This window comes from Manis javanica, chromosome 4 (assembly GCF_040802235.1).
Source record: "Manis javanica isolate MJ-LG chromosome 4, MJ_LKY, whole genome shotgun sequence".
NCBI lineage: Eukaryota > Metazoa > Chordata > Mammalia > Pholidota > Manidae > Manis > Manis javanica.
This window is the reverse complement of record NC_133159.1, coordinates 43,481,573-43,500,012: the sequence shown is the minus strand read 5'-3', so window position 1 is coordinate 43,500,012 and position 18,440 is coordinate 43,481,573. Positions and strand designations below refer to the sequence as shown.

At 49.6% G+C, this 18,440-nt stretch overlaps 1 protein-coding gene across 8 annotated transcripts in view; it reads left to right on the top strand.

Annotated features, from left to right (window-relative positions):
• LDLRAD1 (low density lipoprotein receptor class A domain containing 1) overlaps nucleotides 1–18,118 on the top strand; it is a 29,730-nt gene extending 11,612 nt beyond the window's left edge. The window contains exons 1-6 of one of the 8 annotated variants that reach the window (XM_017669028.3): nucleotides 4,830–5,112; nucleotides 5,586–5,640; nucleotides 7,997–8,122; nucleotides 9,931–10,089; nucleotides 11,875–12,003; nucleotides 13,209–18,118. In XM_017669028.3, the coding sequence (XP_017524517.1) occupies nucleotides 5,092–5,112; nucleotides 5,586–5,640; nucleotides 7,997–8,122; nucleotides 9,931–10,089; nucleotides 11,875–12,003; nucleotides 13,209–13,357 (639 nt within the window). In that variant the 5' untranslated portion in view covers nucleotides 4,830–5,091 and the 3' untranslated portion in view covers nucleotides 13,358–18,118. Of the gene's footprint in view, nucleotides 1–4,829; nucleotides 5,113–5,585; nucleotides 5,641–7,993; nucleotides 8,123–9,930; nucleotides 10,090–11,874; nucleotides 12,004–13,208 lie in introns of those variants that run through there. The other 7 variants (XM_017669027.3, XM_017669029.3, XM_073233973.1 and 4 more) reach the window with 7 other exon arrangements.
• Nucleotides 18,119–18,440: the final 322 nt, after the last annotated feature.

The following is an 18,440-nucleotide window of genomic DNA, read 5'->3' as shown; positions in this document are numbered from 1 at the left end:
GGTGGATCTGTCCTTTGGAGTGAGTGGTGTGTTGAAGTCTCCTAAAATGAATGCATTGCATTCTGTTTCTTCCTTTAATTCTGTTAGTATTTGTTTCACATATGTAGGTGCTCCTGTGTTTGGTGCATAAATATTTATAATGATTATATCCTCGTATTGGACTGACCCCTTTATCATTATGTAATGTCCTTCTTTGCCTCTTGTTGGTTTCTTTGTTTTTGAAGTCTTTTTTGTCTGACACAAGTACTGCAACACCTGTTTTTTATTTCCCTTTTATTTGCATGGAATATCTTTTTCCATCCCTTCACTTTTATTCTGTGTATGCCTTTGGGTTTGAAGTGAGTCTCTCATAGGCAGCATATAGATGGGTCTTGAGTTTTTAACCATTCTATTACTCTGTGTCTTTTGATTGGTGCATTCAGTCCATTTACATTTAGGGTGATTATCGATAGATATGTACTTATTGCTATTGCAGGCTTTGGATTCGTGGTTATCAAAGGTTCAAGGGCAGCTTCTTTACTATCTAGCAGTCTACCTTAACTCACTTATTACACTATTATAAACATAGTCTGATGATTCTTTTTTCTCTCCCTTCTTTTTATTCCTCCTCCACTCTTTATATGTTAGGTGTCATATTCTGTACTCTTTGTGTTTTCCTTGACTGACTTTGTGGGTAGCTGATTTAATTTTGCAATTGATAGTATTTATTTGGTCTACTTCCTTTGCTGTGGTTTTATTTTTTTCTGGTGACATCTATTTAGCCTTAGGCATACTTCCATCTAGAACAGTCCCTTTAAAATACACTATAGAGATGGTTTGTGGGAGGTAAATCCCCTCAATTTTTGCTTATCTGGGAATTGTTTAATCCCTCCTTCAGATTTAAATGATAATCTTGCTGGATAGAGTATTCTTGGTTTGAGGCCCTTCTGTTTCATTGCATTGAATGTATCATGCCACTCCCTTCTAGCCTGTAAGGTTTCTGCTGAGATACTTCACATACATTTTTGAGCTCTTACCTATAAGGCTGTCAGTTCCTCTACATTATTGTTTGGATGGTAAGCCTAGGGCTGGTCTCTAGATCCTGGTCATGATCTGAGTATTGCCAAACTGGAAAGGGTATTCCATGGATTCCCAACTTCTCACCAGACTACCACAATGCTAGGTTAACTTACCACTGTCCTCAAATTCTAGGTTTTCCCACCCAGCCTCAACTTACCTGGTGAGCTCCTGAGTCCCTCCCACCAGTTTCCAGTTGCTAAGCATGTAATGTTTGCAGTTGAGCATCAGAAACAGAGGCTGCCTTTTTTCATCTTCCTGTCCTTGACTACTTGTTCTACTATAGTGTCAGAAGGTAGAGGTATGTACAGTGATAGAAAAGATTGAGGTGGTGGGAAATGGGGTCTTCCATGCAAAGCTGGATTGTCAGTTAGTGTGGGTTTTCCAACTTCTTGCAATAATTCTGAAGCAGAGATACCTTTTCTGAAGTCTGTAATTGTTGAAATCAGCTTCATGTATTTCACTATTAAGTACTCTTTTCCTGTGAGGTTAATAACTTGTTTAGACCAAGTGTTCATAATCTTTTTCATGCCCTGGGCCTTTTTAGTGATTTGGTGAAGTCTATGGACTCCTCAGAATAATGTGTTCAAATGAATAAAACTAAATATGAAGGATCATGAGGAAATTTAACTATATTAAAATACAGTTATTAAAATAGTTCAAAACTTTGTGATTATGTAAGTACTTCTTTGATAGCACATAAAATAAGGTCCAGTGGTGGCTTTAAGACTACTGTAACTTCAAAGTAATTTCAGATAAATTTGAAATATATGCAACAACTGTAATATGACACCTAAATGTGATTTCTAGTGGCCATGGAGTCACAGGTGCAGCTGATGCTATTGTCAGTTGTTGCTACATTCACAGTTGAAGGAAATGCTATATTTCAGTTAGAAGTTAGTGAAAATAAAGATTTAATTTGTTTCCCATCTACAGTCACTGAACTCCTTGGCTTAGTGGTTGTCTAATTTTACTTTTGTAATTTTAAGAAGAGGAAAATTTTTATTTGCTTATTTAATTTTAAATTATTTGGGCTTATTTTACTGTTTCTTGTGTGTTTTTTGTACTTGAATTGTTTCACATCATTGGAACAGCAATAATTGAAGGCTCGGGTGGAAAGAAATCAGGAACTGATTAGAAATGAGAGCTTTCAACAAGAGCTCTTGATAATGTTATCTCAGGATACATCTAAATGCAGTCATTATTGGAGCCCCACAACTTTTAATTTCATAATGCTTAAGTATTAAAACTTCAATAAGATATGGGTCATCTGCATCAAACAATATTACAATGCAGTCTTATGAAAGTGTCTACTTAGATACTTCACAATGGAGTTTGCTTAATGATTCCCCATGACTTCTGCACAGCCCTTTGTTTTTTTTATTTATAACATGAAGGTAATGGTCCCGGTTCTCCTGTGCTTAGAGAACTAAATGAATTCATATATATAAAGCATGTAGTACAGGATATGGCAAAAGTATATCCAATGAATGTTCACAATTGGTGGTAGCTGTAGAGATTACTGGAGAAATGCAAATTAAACCATGCTGAGATACTATTTCACACCCACCAGACTAGCGTATGTCAGAAAGTCTGGCAATTTCAAGGCCAGAGAAACTGGGGAGTCAGAACCTCTCACACACTGCTATTAGGAGTACAAACCAAGTACACTCACCTGGAAGAGCAGTTTGGCAAATCTGGTCAACTGGCGCTGCTGCTGCAGTGTGATGAGAGAGAGAGAGAGAGAGAGAGAGAGCAATAAAAGCCAGTTCCTGGAAGCACACACACACAGCATATGCATTTCAGGAAACTGGCTGCTTCTGGGGAGAAGGAGAAAGAAATATAGTTGGGGGAAAGAGGCCTTGCTCTGCTTAATAGAAAAATAGCCAAAGAAAAAATGACAATGTTAACATTTGTTAACTCTGGGTTTTATATAGCATATAGATATATGATTCTTTGTTACAGTATTCTAACTTTTTCTGTATTAAGTGTTTGAAACATTTTCTGCCAGAGGAAGGGTTGGGGGAAGAAGGGAGACATAGTTGACCCGGAGATGGAAAACGGTCATTACACTCATCAGTAGTCAGTCACAAAACAGTGAGACCTGACCTCAGCATCCTTCTGAACCCCATGTTCCAGGTACCCTCTACCAATCTTGCAGTTGGTATGCAATATGAAATCTAGTTAGCATCTTTAGCAGATGCCATGGGTGCCCTGCCCATACCCCTCAGCCTTTCCCAGTTCAGGGCACATCAGCCTCACTTGCAGCTGCCAACTGTGGTGTATCTCTGCATAGGCCAGGCCAGTGGGGCCAGGAATTAACACCCTCTGGCAATTCTCAGCCAATGGCTGGCAAGAGCTAGCAAATAAATACCCCAGTGCCCTCACCTTCAGGAGGGGTAACTGAGGTGCATCTCCTCCTGACTATAACACAGCCCTGTCTCACCTCCCTCACTCCCCAGCTAGTATTTCCTGGGATCACTCCCAGTTAAACCTATTTGCCTCCAAATCTAGTCTTAGGGTCTGATTATGGGTATCTGCAAACTGTGACACCCCTGTCTTGGCAGTGGGTTTCAGGCCCAGGCAAGTTCGCTCTTGATTTGGTGAAACAGAAAAATGACAATGGGACGTTCTTGGGGGTAAGGGTTCATAACCAACTTTATTCCCACGGTGGCAGGTCAAGTGCTAGACTCCCATCCACCTCAGAGCAAGTCTGCATGCAGCAAGCAGGTCCCTGCCTCTAGGCCTCTCCACCCCAGTAGCTGTCTCAGTCTCTGACGTGGACACTACTACCCCTCAGCCTTTTCTCTCCTGCAGCTGTGTACCTCAGAGCACTGGGCAGAGCTCTTTATATAGAGTCAGTAATAACGCATTACCCACACATGTGCGGTGGGCAAGCCGACCAGGGTCAGGTGAGAATCCTGGCCACAGGAACTTTCATTTTCTCTACAACCGCCTTCATCTAGTCTATTTCTTTTATTTTATGGGCGAGGGGACTGAGGCTTAGGGAGGGGGAGCAATTTGCCCACACCAGAGCCAGTGACAGGCCCTTCATGAGAACCCCACTATCCTGATGTAGGGTTTGGTCCTTCTCCATGCTGCTGCCTCCTGAGGGCTACCCTACATTTACTCATCCCACCTCCACCTCAGTGAACTCAGCAGTGTACATCCCAATGCAAAAGACAAGGCTGCTCACAGGTTAGACAAGCTCTGGGCATCTGAGGCAGGCTGCAGGGGGCTCCCTGGAGCCCACAAGCTCATCTCTGGAGGTGGATACCTCTCTTCCCTTGGTCCAGGTCCTGCTACCAGTCCCTTAAGATCCCAAGGCCTCTGTCTCCTCAGCAGCTAGATGAGGTGGGGGTGGGACGGCAACCGGTTGGGTGGGTGGAAGGGCTCATTCAGGTAAGCAACCTGCCTGCACCTACACACCACAGGCACCATCTCCAGAAAAATGAAAAAGTACGTGGCCACTTTTTTACAGAAAATAATTTAAAATTATATTTGCTTTCTAATTTTAGTGGAGAGCACATATTCCTTTCAGCTAGATTACCTATTTAATTGAAGACCATCAGTGAGAAAATAACTCCTGCTTTTTAGCTGCTGGAATGTTAAATGTGGGTATTTCTGCCTGGATCTTCATGCAGCTGGGGGATCTGAGATGCCCCTGCCTCATAATTGGGGTGAGGAAATAACACATCCTGGAGAGTTCCTGGGTTTAAACCTTTCCCTCCCCCTACTGTGAGACTTGAGGGCAGTTTCTCTCTCCCTGACTCTCAGGTTCGTCTGTAACCTGGGGATGAGGATTTCGACCTCAGGGTGCTGTGCTCAGACTACAGAGTGGGGAAGGCCAGGCGGAATCGCGGCCCTCCGGTCGTTTCCTCTGCCTGGGAGGCAGTTTGGGAGGGGACGGCCTGCAGGCGGGTACCGGTGGGCGGGGCCTCGGCTTCTCCGTCCTCCCGGCCGTCCCTGGTGACCAGGCAGGGAACCAAGCTGAGCAGAGCCGGAGACTGGAGCTGGAAGCTGGGACCTGGAGACATGAACAAGATCTTCCCCCTCGTAAGAGATGCCTTGAGATGGCTCCTGACCTGGGGTAGCCTGGGGTAGTCAGCTGCTCCCTGTCCTGGAGGCTCTCTCCCAGGTTGTAGGGGGACCCAAAAGGCGAACGAGCTGCAGGGTTCAGGTGGCGAGTGCTGGAACGGGGCAGAGGAGCCAGGTGGACAGGAGCCAGGGGAGGGAGGAGAGGTGGGAGGGGAGTGAGGGAAAGTCTCCATGCAGGAGCCACCACAGCTGCCCTGAAGGATGAGTTTGCCAGGAGGGTCGCAGGAGGAAAAGGCATTCCGGGCAGAGGGCACAGTACAGGCAAAGGTGTGGAAATGTGAATGGGGAATGAGTTTGGGGTGTTCCACATGCTGGAGTATGAACCAGTGGCTCACCAAAGGCCTGGTGACCCTTGTAAAAAACTTGTCTGTCTCCCTGAGTCTGGACCTTGCCTCACCTCAACCCACCCCTGGCTCTGCTCTCTTGGGCAGGGGGAAGGTAATGGCCGTGCTGCTGCTGGAAGCAAAGCCCTCGCTGGAGGCAAAGGTAAAGGACAGGAGATCTGGGGCCAGCGCCCTGCGGGCCCCTCCCCACGTGGGGCTCCCTCGGGCCCCTGCTCTCCTTCAGACCTCTGCCCCCCATGTTGATGTTGTCCACACCCAGCTTCTGGGCTGGCGGTGCTGACAGCCTCCTGCTTAACAGGGTTGTTCTCTTGCTCCATGCATTTGTTGAGCACCTACTGTGTGCTGCCTTTCCCACCTGTAACCTGCAGAGAAAGGAGCTCTGCACTGAAGTCCCTGATGAGTGTGTGACCTGAGCAGTTCTCTTTACCGCTGAGGAATAAAGTAGGTGGGATTGCACACTTATTTAGCACCTACTATGTGACACTGAGTCACTGTGTGACCAGGACAGTTTACTTTACCCTCAAGGAATAAAAGAAGGAAGGAATACACTTTTATTAAGCATCTCCTACGTGCCCTATCATGACTAGCATTTGACCAATGAGAACACAAACCAAGAGAGGTGAGAACGACAGCCATGAAGGAGCAAGCCCCTGTTATGAGCCTGGCACTGTAGGGTCTCTTTTAGTCCTCAGGCGGCTCTAAGAGGGGATCCCGTTTGGGGGCAAGAACTGATGAGGTGGCAGGCTGAGAGAGGTGGGGTAGCTGGGCCAGACTGGGACCCCACAGAGTGGGGAGGTAGGAGAGCAGGGGCTTACATCCAAATCGGGGTGCCTGTGGTCACAAAGCCTCAGTGCCTGATTGCTGCACACTGCATTTGTTTATTTCTAAGTCTGCCTCCTGGTTGATGTGGCTGTGGAACTAATGGCCTCCTTTCCCCCATCTTTTGGGGGATTGGGAACTGGCGCCTCGGAGCTTTCTGGCTTTGAAGTGCAACATCTCCACCTGGGTGTGGGCACCCAGTTCTGCCTCAAGCGTCCCGAGACCCCACCTTGCCCACAGCCTGTGCTACACAAATATTTGTGGAGTGACTGCTTGGCTGACCAGAATGACTCTCCTTGCAGACTTCACACTGCCTCCCTGGTTACCTGAGTTTACTCTGTGCTTGCCTATGACAAAGGAGCCACTGACTAGGGCTGTGGGAATTGCCAGTTTTAGATTAATGCTGCATCTCCTATTGCCATCTCTATTCCCCTGCACACCCCTCCCGGGCTCCAGCCATGCCAGGTCACTTGCTGTCCTCCACATGCCATCCACCTTCTATGCTCTCTTCCCAGAATGCCCTTTCCTTGTGCCCTCCCCTCACCTGCCTGTGGAAATCCCACCCATGTTCCCTTCCATGAGCACCAATGGCACCCTGCTCACTTTCTTAACATTTCAAAGCTGGCAGTGTGAGCTGCCAGTGGACAGGCACAGGTCTGACTGGTAGGCAAGCACAGGGTAGGCAGCTCTAGGAATGTGAAGAGGCTAGATGGAAATGATCTAAACTGACCTGGTTCAGGGCCTTCCCTTGTCTCCTGGATCTTTGGGTCAGTATTCACAAAGCACCTACTGTGTGCCTGCCTCTGGACTGGGGCCTGGGAACTCCCAGAGATGCATAGACCTCTCCTGCCCCTTTCTCTGCGATAACTGTGGCCCAGAGGATGGCCAGGAGACAACTACAAGCTTCTGGAGGGCAAGGACCAGAGCTGTGATGGCTTTTGCATCCTCTGCAGAGCAGGGCACCTCCTAGGTCCTTAATAGGCTTTCTTTCCTTATTTCAGAAGCAAGAAAAAATTACAGGAACAAGGTAAGTTAAAGGAGCAGAATATTTGCATGCTTAGGATACAGCTTGGAACAGAGTAGGTGCTCAGTAAACACTAATAATAGCTAAAACCTTTATAGCCCTAGCTTTGTGCCAAGCACTTTTCTAATATGTTAACTAGCCTAGCTTAATCTTACCAACAACTCTAAGATGGCTGTTATGACCCACATTTTCCACATGAGGAAACAGGTGCAGAGAAGTAAAGTGGCTTCTCAGCGTGGCCTGTTTCCTAATATACAGAATAAAGCTTGTTTTGAAAAATAAAAATAATGACTATGAAAAGCCTGTTTTAGTTTCTGCGCCCAGGTAGGAGCTTGATAAGCAGGTGTCCATCTGTCCCTGCCTTCAGAGAGACAGCCTTGTGGAAGGACAGTTGGTGAGGGCAGCGAGGCAGAGACCCAGGACCCTCATTCTGAGGGCACTCACCAGCTACTGGGCCAGGGCTAGGTGCTTGGTAGGGATGGGCCCATAGGCAGCACCAAGAGCATCAGGCAAACTTTGGAGCCCCCTCCTCCAGGGAAGCCCTGCTTGTCCCCCAGGCCCTAGGCAGGGAGGGCCCGCTTGTAGGGCTCAGGGACTGGAACCCCGGGCGCCAGCATGGGCTGCTTCATCACTGGTTTCCCACCCCACTCAGCAGGCTGTAGCCCTCTCTGCTGCTCCCGCCGAGGGGCCTGCCTCTCCGCCTTCCTGCTGTTCCTGCTGGCAACTCTTGCAGCCCTGATCACCCTGGTCACCATCCTTGGACTCCCACCGCGCATACCAGGTCAGGGTGGTCCAGAGAGGGTGGGTCAGACTTGCTGGGAGGGAACAGGGGCCCAGAGAGACAAGGCAAGCCCAGTGCTGCCTGGCTTCTCCACAAAGTGACCAGCACACACACTGACACATACGTGTCTCTGAGCTCCATTTGCACACCTGTAATGAGTTATTGAGAGGATCCAGCTCCAATGTTGCCTCCTTCAGGAAGCCTTCCCTGACTCCCAGGTTTGCTTAGGAGCCTCACCTTAGCCTCTGCAGCCCCTACACTTCCTCTTCCCATGGCCTGGTGGTTCTGGTTGATGCCATCCATTTGTGTGTCTGCCTCCACCACAGAGGACAGAGATGTGTCCAATACATCCCTGCAGCCCCAGCTCCAGGGGAAGACCCCAACACAGTCCTGCCTTCACGGAGCTAACACTTTGGAGAGTGACAGGGACGGTCAGATAAGCATATTAAGGCAGGGTTAATGGGACTGTGAGCCTGGACAGGGCTCTGACCCAGCTTACATGTTAGGGTGGGCACCTTGAGAGGCATGAAGGGAAAGTGAGAAAGTGGAGGTGGCAAGAAGAGCATCCCAGGCACAGGCAACATGTGTGCAGAGCACCTGGGGTGGACAGACTGCAAGGCTAGTGGGTGTGAAAGGCAGGAGTGGGTGGGGCCAGGTGCTCAGGGCCTTGAAGACCACACTGCGGAGGGAGGTCATCACCCAGAGAGCCATGGCAGGGACTGAAGCTGGGGTGGGGTGTCACCAGATCTGTGTTTCTGAGAGAGAGCTCTGTAGCCAGGCAGGGGACATAAGGGGATGAGGTTGGGGGAGGGGGTAAAATCCACAGTACTCCACTCTGTGTAAGAACATGGGCTCTGAGAGTGAAGTGAACACTCAAGGAGTTGCATTCCTGTGCCTGTGTGTACACACGTGTGTCTGTGTGAGAGTGTGTATCTGTGTGCATGTGTGTGCACATGTCTGTCAATGTGTGTGCATCTGTGTGTGTTCATATGTGTGACAATGTGAGTGCCTCTGAGAGTTGGTCCCCTCATACCAGTTGAGACAGTTCCAGGTGCTGAAACATGGTTCATGTGTGCACAAACCACATGTGCAAACTGCTCCTGTCTCCAACCTGCACACCCCTGTACACACAGGGCTTGTGGAGCAAGGCCTCTCTCCTTTAATTATTTGGGGCAGCCCAGGGGGTGGGTGTTCCCCCTGTCGGTGGGATGGAAAAGACCCTCAGAAGAACAGACATGTTCAGATGGCCTCCCACCGTTCCTGGGTGCTGGGGAGGCAGCCCCAGCCTCGGGAAAGAGCAGAGTTCACAGACCTGGTTTATTAACTGTGGGGTTGGGCCCATAACACCTCTCTGACCTTACATTTCTCATCCATAAAACAGGGTTAATGATGACCCTTCACAGGGGTATTGGGGGAAACAGTTCAATAAAAATGTAAAAGTGCTTTGCAGCCCATATAGTTGTGCCCAGATGTAAGGGATTGTGGCTAAGAGCCCTGGTCAGTCCCAGTGCATTGCTTCTGACAGCCTAACCTGACACCAGGAGCTGCGCTTTTAAAACCACTCATTGACTAGAGCCCCGTCCTCAGGAGCTTCCTGTGAGGCTGTCCAAAAGCTTCCTATAGAACAGGAATGACTGCACATGTGCTCAGGGGCTATTCACACAGAAGCCTTTATGTTCTGGACCGTGTCTCTTGTCACTGAGCCCAGTGCCCTCCCAGCTGTCCCAGCCCCTGAGGCCAGTTCATGAGGGGACTCAGGGTACAGGAACTTGGTGATGTCCTTGAGAGCACCACCCTTGACCCTCCAGGATCTCCTCCTGCCCACTCAGGGGTTCAGACCTGTGTGACGCTGATGAACAGGACAGGCTTCCTGTGCCATGACCGGAGGAGCTGCATCCCGGCCAGCAAGGTCTGTGATGGTGTCCGCACATGTGCCCACGGCGAGGACGAGGATGAGGCCTTGTGCCGTGAGTACCTGCTCAGTCCAGCCCACCCCAGATGGCCCCTCCAGGTCTCCTTGGGGGTGCCCCCAATTCCAACTCTCCCTGCAGGCATACTGAAGCTGGAGCATCCCTGAATTTAACAGGCACCTTTATGTCCCCAGGCCTTTGCTTATATGGTACCCTCATCCTGAAACACCTACTCTCACCCCTACCCAAGTCACATGCACACTTACATGCCCACCCTGGGGAATGCCTCCCTCTGCACATTTCCACTCCCAGACAACCTGTATTCATTCTTCAGGGCAGAGTTCAAGGGTTGCCTCCACCAGGAAGCCTTCCCTGACTCCTAAAGTAGATTAAATTTCCTCCTCTGGGCACCCATAGCCCCTGCACCTCCCTGTGTCCCATCCCTAGTCACACTGGTTGTTCTCAATTGGCACACTTGCCACCTGCATCAGACTGTGAAGTCCTCTGGGGTAGGTCTGGTCTACTTGGTCCTGGGGCCCCAGTACCTGGCATAGGACATTATGGCACAGAGGGATATCTGGGCTGATTTGCTGAATGAATTGTGGGATACATGAATGAATGAATGGGGAGACCTAGTCCCAAACCTTGGAAACCTGACAGTTCCCAGGAGAGAAGTGCCAGGCTACGTGGAGCAGGCACTGTCCAGGCAGGAGGGAGAGAATCTGGTGAGCTGGAGTGGGTGGGATGGAGGCCACTGCATCGCGGGCCACCATGATTAGGAGAGTTCTCAAAGCCAGCTAGTCTGCATCCCAGCTGATACCCACATCCCCTCTTTGACAAACCCCCCAGCCTCTGCTTAGTCCTTGGGGGGAGGTCACCACAACTTGAGGCAGCTGCCGCCATCATCACATGGTTTTCTGATGGGAATGTCTGCCTTGTGCTGAGTTTAGAACTGCCTCCCAGTAGCATCCCTGACTTGTCCCAGCTCTCCCCTCTCATAGTCCCTGGTCCCTGTGAACCCCATTTTAATCTAGCTCCCATGCTGGTGGCACTGCACAGATGTGGAGATTGCTCTTTTGCCCCCCATGTGTGTCCCCCTCCCTGGGCCACAATGAACTCCTACAGTCACCCCCCATGTGACTGGTGTCCCCCACTCCACTGGCACTCCACAGAACACTTACCAACTGCTCATGTCCCTCTCCCTGCAGAGGCTCCAGAAGCATCCGTGACACTTTGGGCCTACTCTGGCTAGTCCAAGAAACAAAGGCTTTTCCCCTCCCAGGTCTGGGTTATACCTCTAGTGAAAGGGCTGAGTTTGTGTTGATATTTGGTAGCCCTTTCACACTGCTATCTAACACAGAACCCACTTTCAAGAAAGGTGCTCTGACTCCCTCTCGCAAAGTAAGTGAACACACATCCTCTGAGTTCCAGGGCCCAAGTGCAAGACCTCAAATTTATTCTTGTTATGTTCCAGTTGGAGGGGGCTTCCTGGAGGTGAAGAACTTGGACACTGACCTTGAAGGTGGAATGGTTTTGGATAGGTGTCAAGGGGGACATTCCTGAAGGGAGGAATAGCCCAAGTGATGGCGTAGAGCAGAATGCACAAGAGCTAAGCAGGAATGAGGACGGGAGCTGCGGCTACCTGGGCATCTTGCTGGATATGCAGGGAAAGTCCACTCCTCTCCCTTGACTCAGCCTTCTCCCCAGGAAACCTTCTCCTTGTGCCCTTCCTGGGATGGATGGACAATGACCCCGAGTGTGGCAATGGCCAGGGTGACAGGGAAAGTCCACCTCCAGATTGCCCTGAGACAGCTGTGCCCAGATGCCGCCTCTTCTCTGTAGGAGATACGCCCCGGAGCCTCCCCAGCTTCCTTGTGGCCCACTGTGGAGACCCGGCTTCCTGGATCTACTCAGACCAGAGGTGTGATGGGACCAACAACTGTGGGGACTGCTCGGACGAGCTGAGCCCAGGTGAGGGTCTGGGCCCAGGCCGGGCAGTGGCCAGAGGGCAGGGGCTCCCCAGGGAATCTCCAAGGTTCTCTCTGCCTCCCTGCTGCGTGCTAGGAAGTCTTCCATCCCCTACTGGGAGGCCTCCAAGACAAGGTGCTCACTACCACTGCAACTGGCCCCTGTGGAGAGGGTGGTGACTATTCTGCAGTGGGGAGCTTATCTACAAGGGCACCAATGAGGAAAGGGGGCCAGAAGGGGGCCATGCAAGGAGCATATACATGTTCCAACTGAGATTTGAACCTGGGTTTCCCTCATTTCCTCTGCACCTCCCAACAACCCTGTGAGGAAAGCAGGACAGTAGTCACTGGACCCAATTTATATGTAGATAAACTGAGGCCAAAGAGGAGAAGTGACTTAACACAATGAGTAATAGGAAGGGAGCATGGGGGTAAACCTAGGTCTCCTGACTTCAAGTCTGGACTTCTTTCACTGCCCCACACTTTTCTTCCAATTGATTTCCTAATATTCAATCAACAAACATATTCTGAGCACTGTTGGGGACTAGGCCTGGTGCAGGTTCTTCTGCGGGACAGGCAGTAGTTCAAACCCATGTCCTACCACCAGGACTCACAACATGCTGACGCCAAACGGAAGTGCTGGGAACCTGGAGAGGAATTTTTTTTTGGTGGTGGTTGGGGCGGTGGTTAAGAGTCAAGGAAGACTCCTCAAAAGAGGCAGGATTCAAGTGGGCCTTAGAGAGTGGACAGGGTTTCAACAGGCAGAGGCTGGGTATGCAGGAGGCATTCTGGAGGCCCAGGGGGACTGGGCAAAGGAGGGAAGTCTGTGAGGCGCCCTCAGGGAGTCAGCCATCGTGGGCTGGTGTGGCTGAGGCAGGTGAGGAGGGCAGGGTAAAGATGGGCAGGCGCAAACAACATGCACCCATTAGTATTTGAGCATTGACCTTGGGTCTGGTACTTTGCCTATTTTCCTTAGTAATAGCCTTGAGCAGAAGAGAAAACAGGCTCAGACAGGATGGGAAGCTTGCTTGCATTCATGCAGCATAGGAGCTGGGGAGCCTAGAATCTCTGTTATGCAGGGAAATAAGGAATACAGTCAACCATGTCAGATGGAGGGAGCTATGGGGAGCTATGGCAGGTTTTGAAGCCAGGGAGTGCCCTGGTGTGCAGGGAATTCCAGGGCTCCTTTGCTGGCTCTTGTACCCCCAGTGACCACATGCCCGCCCTGTGGCCCTGGGTGGTGGCGCTGCCCCTCCACTGTCTTCAAGTATTGTGGCTGCATCCCGAGGACCCTCTGCCGGGACCGTGTGCAGCACTGCTCTGACTGGTCTGATGAGTACTCCTGTCCTGGACCCTGAGTGGGCACCCTGGGCCAGAGTGCAAGGCTGGTTGGAATGGCACTGATAACCCTTCCCATGGGCACATGAGACTGTACATGAGGCAGGGTATTTGTCATCCTGCCAGGGGACGGCCCTCTCAGGTGGCTCTGAGCTATAGAAAAGAGGTCTGGAGAAAGAGCATTTGAGGAGCCCCTCTCTGCCTGATTTCCAACCCATTCTCCCCCTGACCGCTCCCTACCTCCCACCCCATGACCAGCTGCCCAACCAGACAGTCCAGGTTTCTTGCAGTAGGGTCCTGGAACCCTTGTATTTCTTGTATTTCAGTCCTGGAACCTGAGTCAATGTGCTATTTCTCTACATACCTTTCCAGTTTCACAACATCCAGACAGGCACGGAGAGATATTCCCATTAAAAAGATGAAGAAACAGGCCCAGAGAGAGAAATGACTTGCCCAAGTCATAGAGCAAAGTCAGTGCTGGAACAGGAACACAAACATGGCCTATGGTGTCCTACCCCCAGAGCCCTTCCTGCTGCCAATGTGACTATATCTTGGCCGGTGGGGGCGGGGGGAGGGTGCAGAATCTCTGGGGATATTAAAAACATTAGTTTGAAGGTCAGAAAGTAGCCCACTCTTATTCTGAAAGAGAGACTTGGAATCTAGCCAACAGGAGGACCCCTGTTGAGGGAGACAGTGTAAAACCCCCTCAGAAATTAATAAAATTGGTTTTATGTAGCAGTCATTTTTGAGTTTTGAGCTGATATGGGCATCTGAGAGACTGGTGAGCTACAGCTCATTCACTGCTGCATTCGTTCATTCACTGAACAGCCTCTGTTCACCTGCTTTGAGCCCAGCTGTGGCCAGGCACCCAGGAGTGAAGAGTGGATCGCAGCACACAAGGGCCATGGGGGCTCGTCGGGGAGGCACCTCGCGCCATGGAGGGATGGGTGGGCCAGCAGGGAATGCTGAGGGCACCGAGGAGAGGCCTCTGGGAGCTAGCACACAGTCACAGCTCTAACCCTAGCGACCTGAGGACCGGCTCCCAGACCAGGAAGCCCTGGGACCCTGCCGAGGGACAGTCAGCCCTGGCCTCCAGCCTCTCTGGTTGAGCTGCTTTCCCACTGCAGCACAGGTGAGATGCTGCGGGCACTCTTGGGCAGCCTCAGCTCTGAAGGTGCATCAGGAGGAGCCCTCCTTCCTGGAGGAGGGTGGGAGAATTTCCAGAGGGGCAGCTGGAAGAGAAGGGCATTCCCGGCCGAGAGGCCATGTGGACGAATGTTGGAGTGTGTGACAGGGTACAGCTCAGCTGAGGAGGGCCCAGCAGGCCAGAGGGGCCGGAGCATCAGCCGGGGAAGGACACAGTAGGGGACAAGATGTGGCTGTGAGCAGGGACACGATCCTGGAGGGCAGAGCCTGTCCCCCTTCATCCTAAGGGCTGCGGGCATCAAGGGGCAATGAGCACAGAGGCCACCTGGAGCTGCAGTGATGTTTAGGCACAGCAGACCTAGAGAGAGAGAGATGCCAGGACTTGGACCAAGTGGACAGAGAAGAGGGGACGGTCAAGGACTACTTACTGGGGGAACACATGGGCCTTAGGGCCTGTGGGGCTGAGGCTGAAGGGGGAGAAGAGGAAGACAGAGGATTCCCGAGGTCTGAGAAAGAGGGCCTGTCCTTCCAACCTGGGTCATACCTTCTCCAACAGGATGCCATCAGGGGAAAAAGCTTGAGTTGGTCCCTGAGAAACAAGAAAGGTCCAGAGGTGATTCCAGCACTTGAATGCCAGCATGTTCCTGATGGCCTGAGGTTATGGAAAACAAGGTCTCTGGGCAGAGGCCATGGGAACATGTGCCTATATTTGCTTGAACCAGTCTTGGTGGTTCAGGCAACAGAAAAGCGCCAGGTTCCCACTGGGGGCTGGCAGTGCTGTGGTTGGGTCCTGCGGGAGAGGGGCCATCTAGTCCTGGGCTTCTTCAGTGGCCTGCAGCTCTTCTCAGAAAAATACCCAGAGGCACCAGCCACTAGGGCTGCACATAATTTTACCCACCCCTACCCCCAGCCCATCCATGGACCACTGGGGGTTAAGAGGCGCCACTTCACAGGATGGAAAAACCAAGGCTGAGACCACTGTGTCCAAGTCCACTCAGTGTGTCAGTAGCAGGATGAGGAATAAAAGCCAGGTTTCTAGGTGCACACAAGTTAGCACTTGTTGGGCCCTTCCTATGAACCAAGCACTGTGCTAAGAACTTTACCTTTCATTCTTGCAACAACACTCTGAGGGAGGGACTGTTTGTGCATAAGGCTTAGAGAGGCCAGGCTGCTTGTCGAAGGATGCATGACTGGAGCAATGGGTGGGGGGCAGAGCCAGGTGGTACTTAGTTTCAGTAGCTTGCTGTTTATGCTGTCTCAGGTTGCGGAAGCCTCCAGTGTTGGTGATGCCTGAGCAGGACTGTGAGGGGCCAGCTGGGAAGCAGAGACAGGACACTCCAGGCTGAAGAGTTGCAGGGCACAGCGCAGGGAGGGTGCCTCATAGCTGAGGGAACGTGAAACAGTCCCCCCAAGCTGCAGTAAGAGAAAGCGCCTTGGGTTCTGGGCTGCAGGGAGTGACCTTGACTCTGGATGCTGTAGGGCGCTCGCAGAGGTTTTCAACAGTAGGAATGCATTCGATTCCTCCTTCTGAGGAGGGGCTGCAAAGAAGGCTTTCCTCTGTACATCAGGAATAAGGACATCCTCGTCAAACTATCTTGCAGGCTTATTGAGAGGAAAAAAGGTGAGATCTGGAATGTGCACGCCACTTGAAAACAGTAAAGCTTGAAGCAGAAGAGAGGGGACTGCCAAGAACTGTGCTAGGGCCTTTAATAAATATTAACAGGCAATATTTGGTGAGCACTTGGTGTATGCTGAGCACTACCACACACTTTTGTTAAGTCACGTCTCTGGTATTGCCTTTTCTCTAATCCCCAGAGCCACTGCAGACCCCAGTTGGTTATTCTCACTTTGCGGGGCATAGAGAGATAAAGTTGCTTGCCAAAGATCGCATAGTTTTTAAAGGGCAGGGCCAGGATCAAACCTTGGTATCCAATCCAGAGCCCACTGTACCCACTCCCTGATGTCTCACTCGCTCTCAGACAGGACCCCCTAGTGGAGAAGAGCAGGAGCCCAGGCCAGCGGCGGGTAGCCTATATGTGGGAGGGGGCTTGTGCTGGCAAAGTAGCATTGGTTCTTTTTTTGTTTACTGGTTCTTCCTTTCAGAAAGAAGCAGGTACCATGGCAACCACCCAAACAGCACTCCACAAACAGGTCCAGAAAGACACTGAGCCCCAGGCAGCCAGCCAGGCTCCTCCCCTGGCTCACATTAGCAGAGTAAGGGAATTGATGCCACAGCCTGCAGCTAGAACCCAGGCAGCCAGCGTCAATATTTGCCATCTCCCAGACTCCCTGGTCTCCGCTCCAAGATCAGTACTTTAAGTACCACAGGTTCTTTTCTGTGCAAACACACAGGGATAGACAAATGGAATTAAAGTGGCTCAGGCTTCACCCTGGGGTTTGGACTGGAAATCTGGCCTGGTTTAACCCTCTGCCATCACTGTTTGCTTAGGACTCTCCATTCATCCTTAGACTCACTGAACCACAGACATCAGAGCTGGCAAACAGCTCAGAGGCCAGCTGGGCTTTTGATAAGAGGATGCTCCTTCCCAGAAAAGGAAAGGACAGCATCCTTGTGCCCCTTGGTAATCCTTCCCTTCCACCCCTACCTCATCCTCATACCTACTCAGGCAATGCTTGATTAATTTTTTGTCAGTGTAGGTGAGTTTGTACTTTTCTAGAATGTTATATAAGTGAAATCATACAGTATATACCCTATTTTTTTTCTGTCCAGTGTCTCTCACTCTTAATAACTATTATGAGACTTATCCATGATGTATAGCCTGCCCACTGGTCATTCCTTTTATTGTTGAATAGTATTCCCTTGTATGGATATACCACCATTTGTACCTTTCAGGTTGAAGAGATGCACTTTCCACTTACACATTCATTTGCTAATGGCCTTTGGGTTATTCCCAGTTTGGGCTGCAACAAATAAAGTTGTTATGATCATTTATGTACAAGTCTTTATATGGACATATAGAGATACCGAGGAGTGGAATGGCTGGATGTAGTAGGTGTATGTTCAACTTTTTGTAAACTGCCTACTTTCCAAAGTAGTTGTATCAATTTATGTTCCCACCATTGACGCATGAGAGTTCAATTCTACATCCTTGTCAACACTTAGTATGGTCAGGCTTTTTTAATTTTAGCTATTCTAATAAGTTTGTGGCAGCATCACATTGTGATTTTATGTTGCATTTTCCTAGTGACTATGATGTTGAGCATCTTTTCATGTGTTTATTTGCCATCCATGTATCTTCCTTGGTGAAGGCTTTGTTCATCAAATATTTTACCCATTTTATTTTATTAAATTGCTTGGTTTTTTAAATACTGGATCTTGAGAGTTTTTTACATGCCCTAAATACACATTTTTTTAAATCACATTATGATTGACAAATATTTCTCCCACTCTGTGGTTTGTCTTTTCTTTTTTTTAACAGTATCTTCCCAAGAGCAGAGTTTTTTATTTTAATGAAGTCCAATTTATCAATTTTTTTCTTTCATGGATCAAGTTTTTGGTATTGCACTTAAGAAATAATTGCTTAACCCAAAGTCACAACTATATGTTCTTCTAGAAGGTTAATAGTTTAGGCTTATAATTAGGTCTATGATCCATTTTGAGTTAATTTTGTACACAGTGCAAAGAGTGAATCAAAATTCTTTTTATTTTTGTTTTTGTTATTGCACATGGACTCCAGTTGTTCCAGAACCATTTGTTGAAAAGACAATCCTTTCTGTATTGAATTGCCTTTGCATCTCTGTCAAAAATCAATAATAGATATATTTTGGTCTGTTTGTTCCATTGATATTTGTCTATATTGATGCCAATACTGCACAGTCTTGATTCCTGTCACTTTATAGTAAGCTTTGAAATCATGTAGTGTTAGTCCTCCTGCTACTTTGTTTTATTTCAAAGCTGTTATAGCTGTTCTAGGTCTTTTGCATTTCCATCTGAAT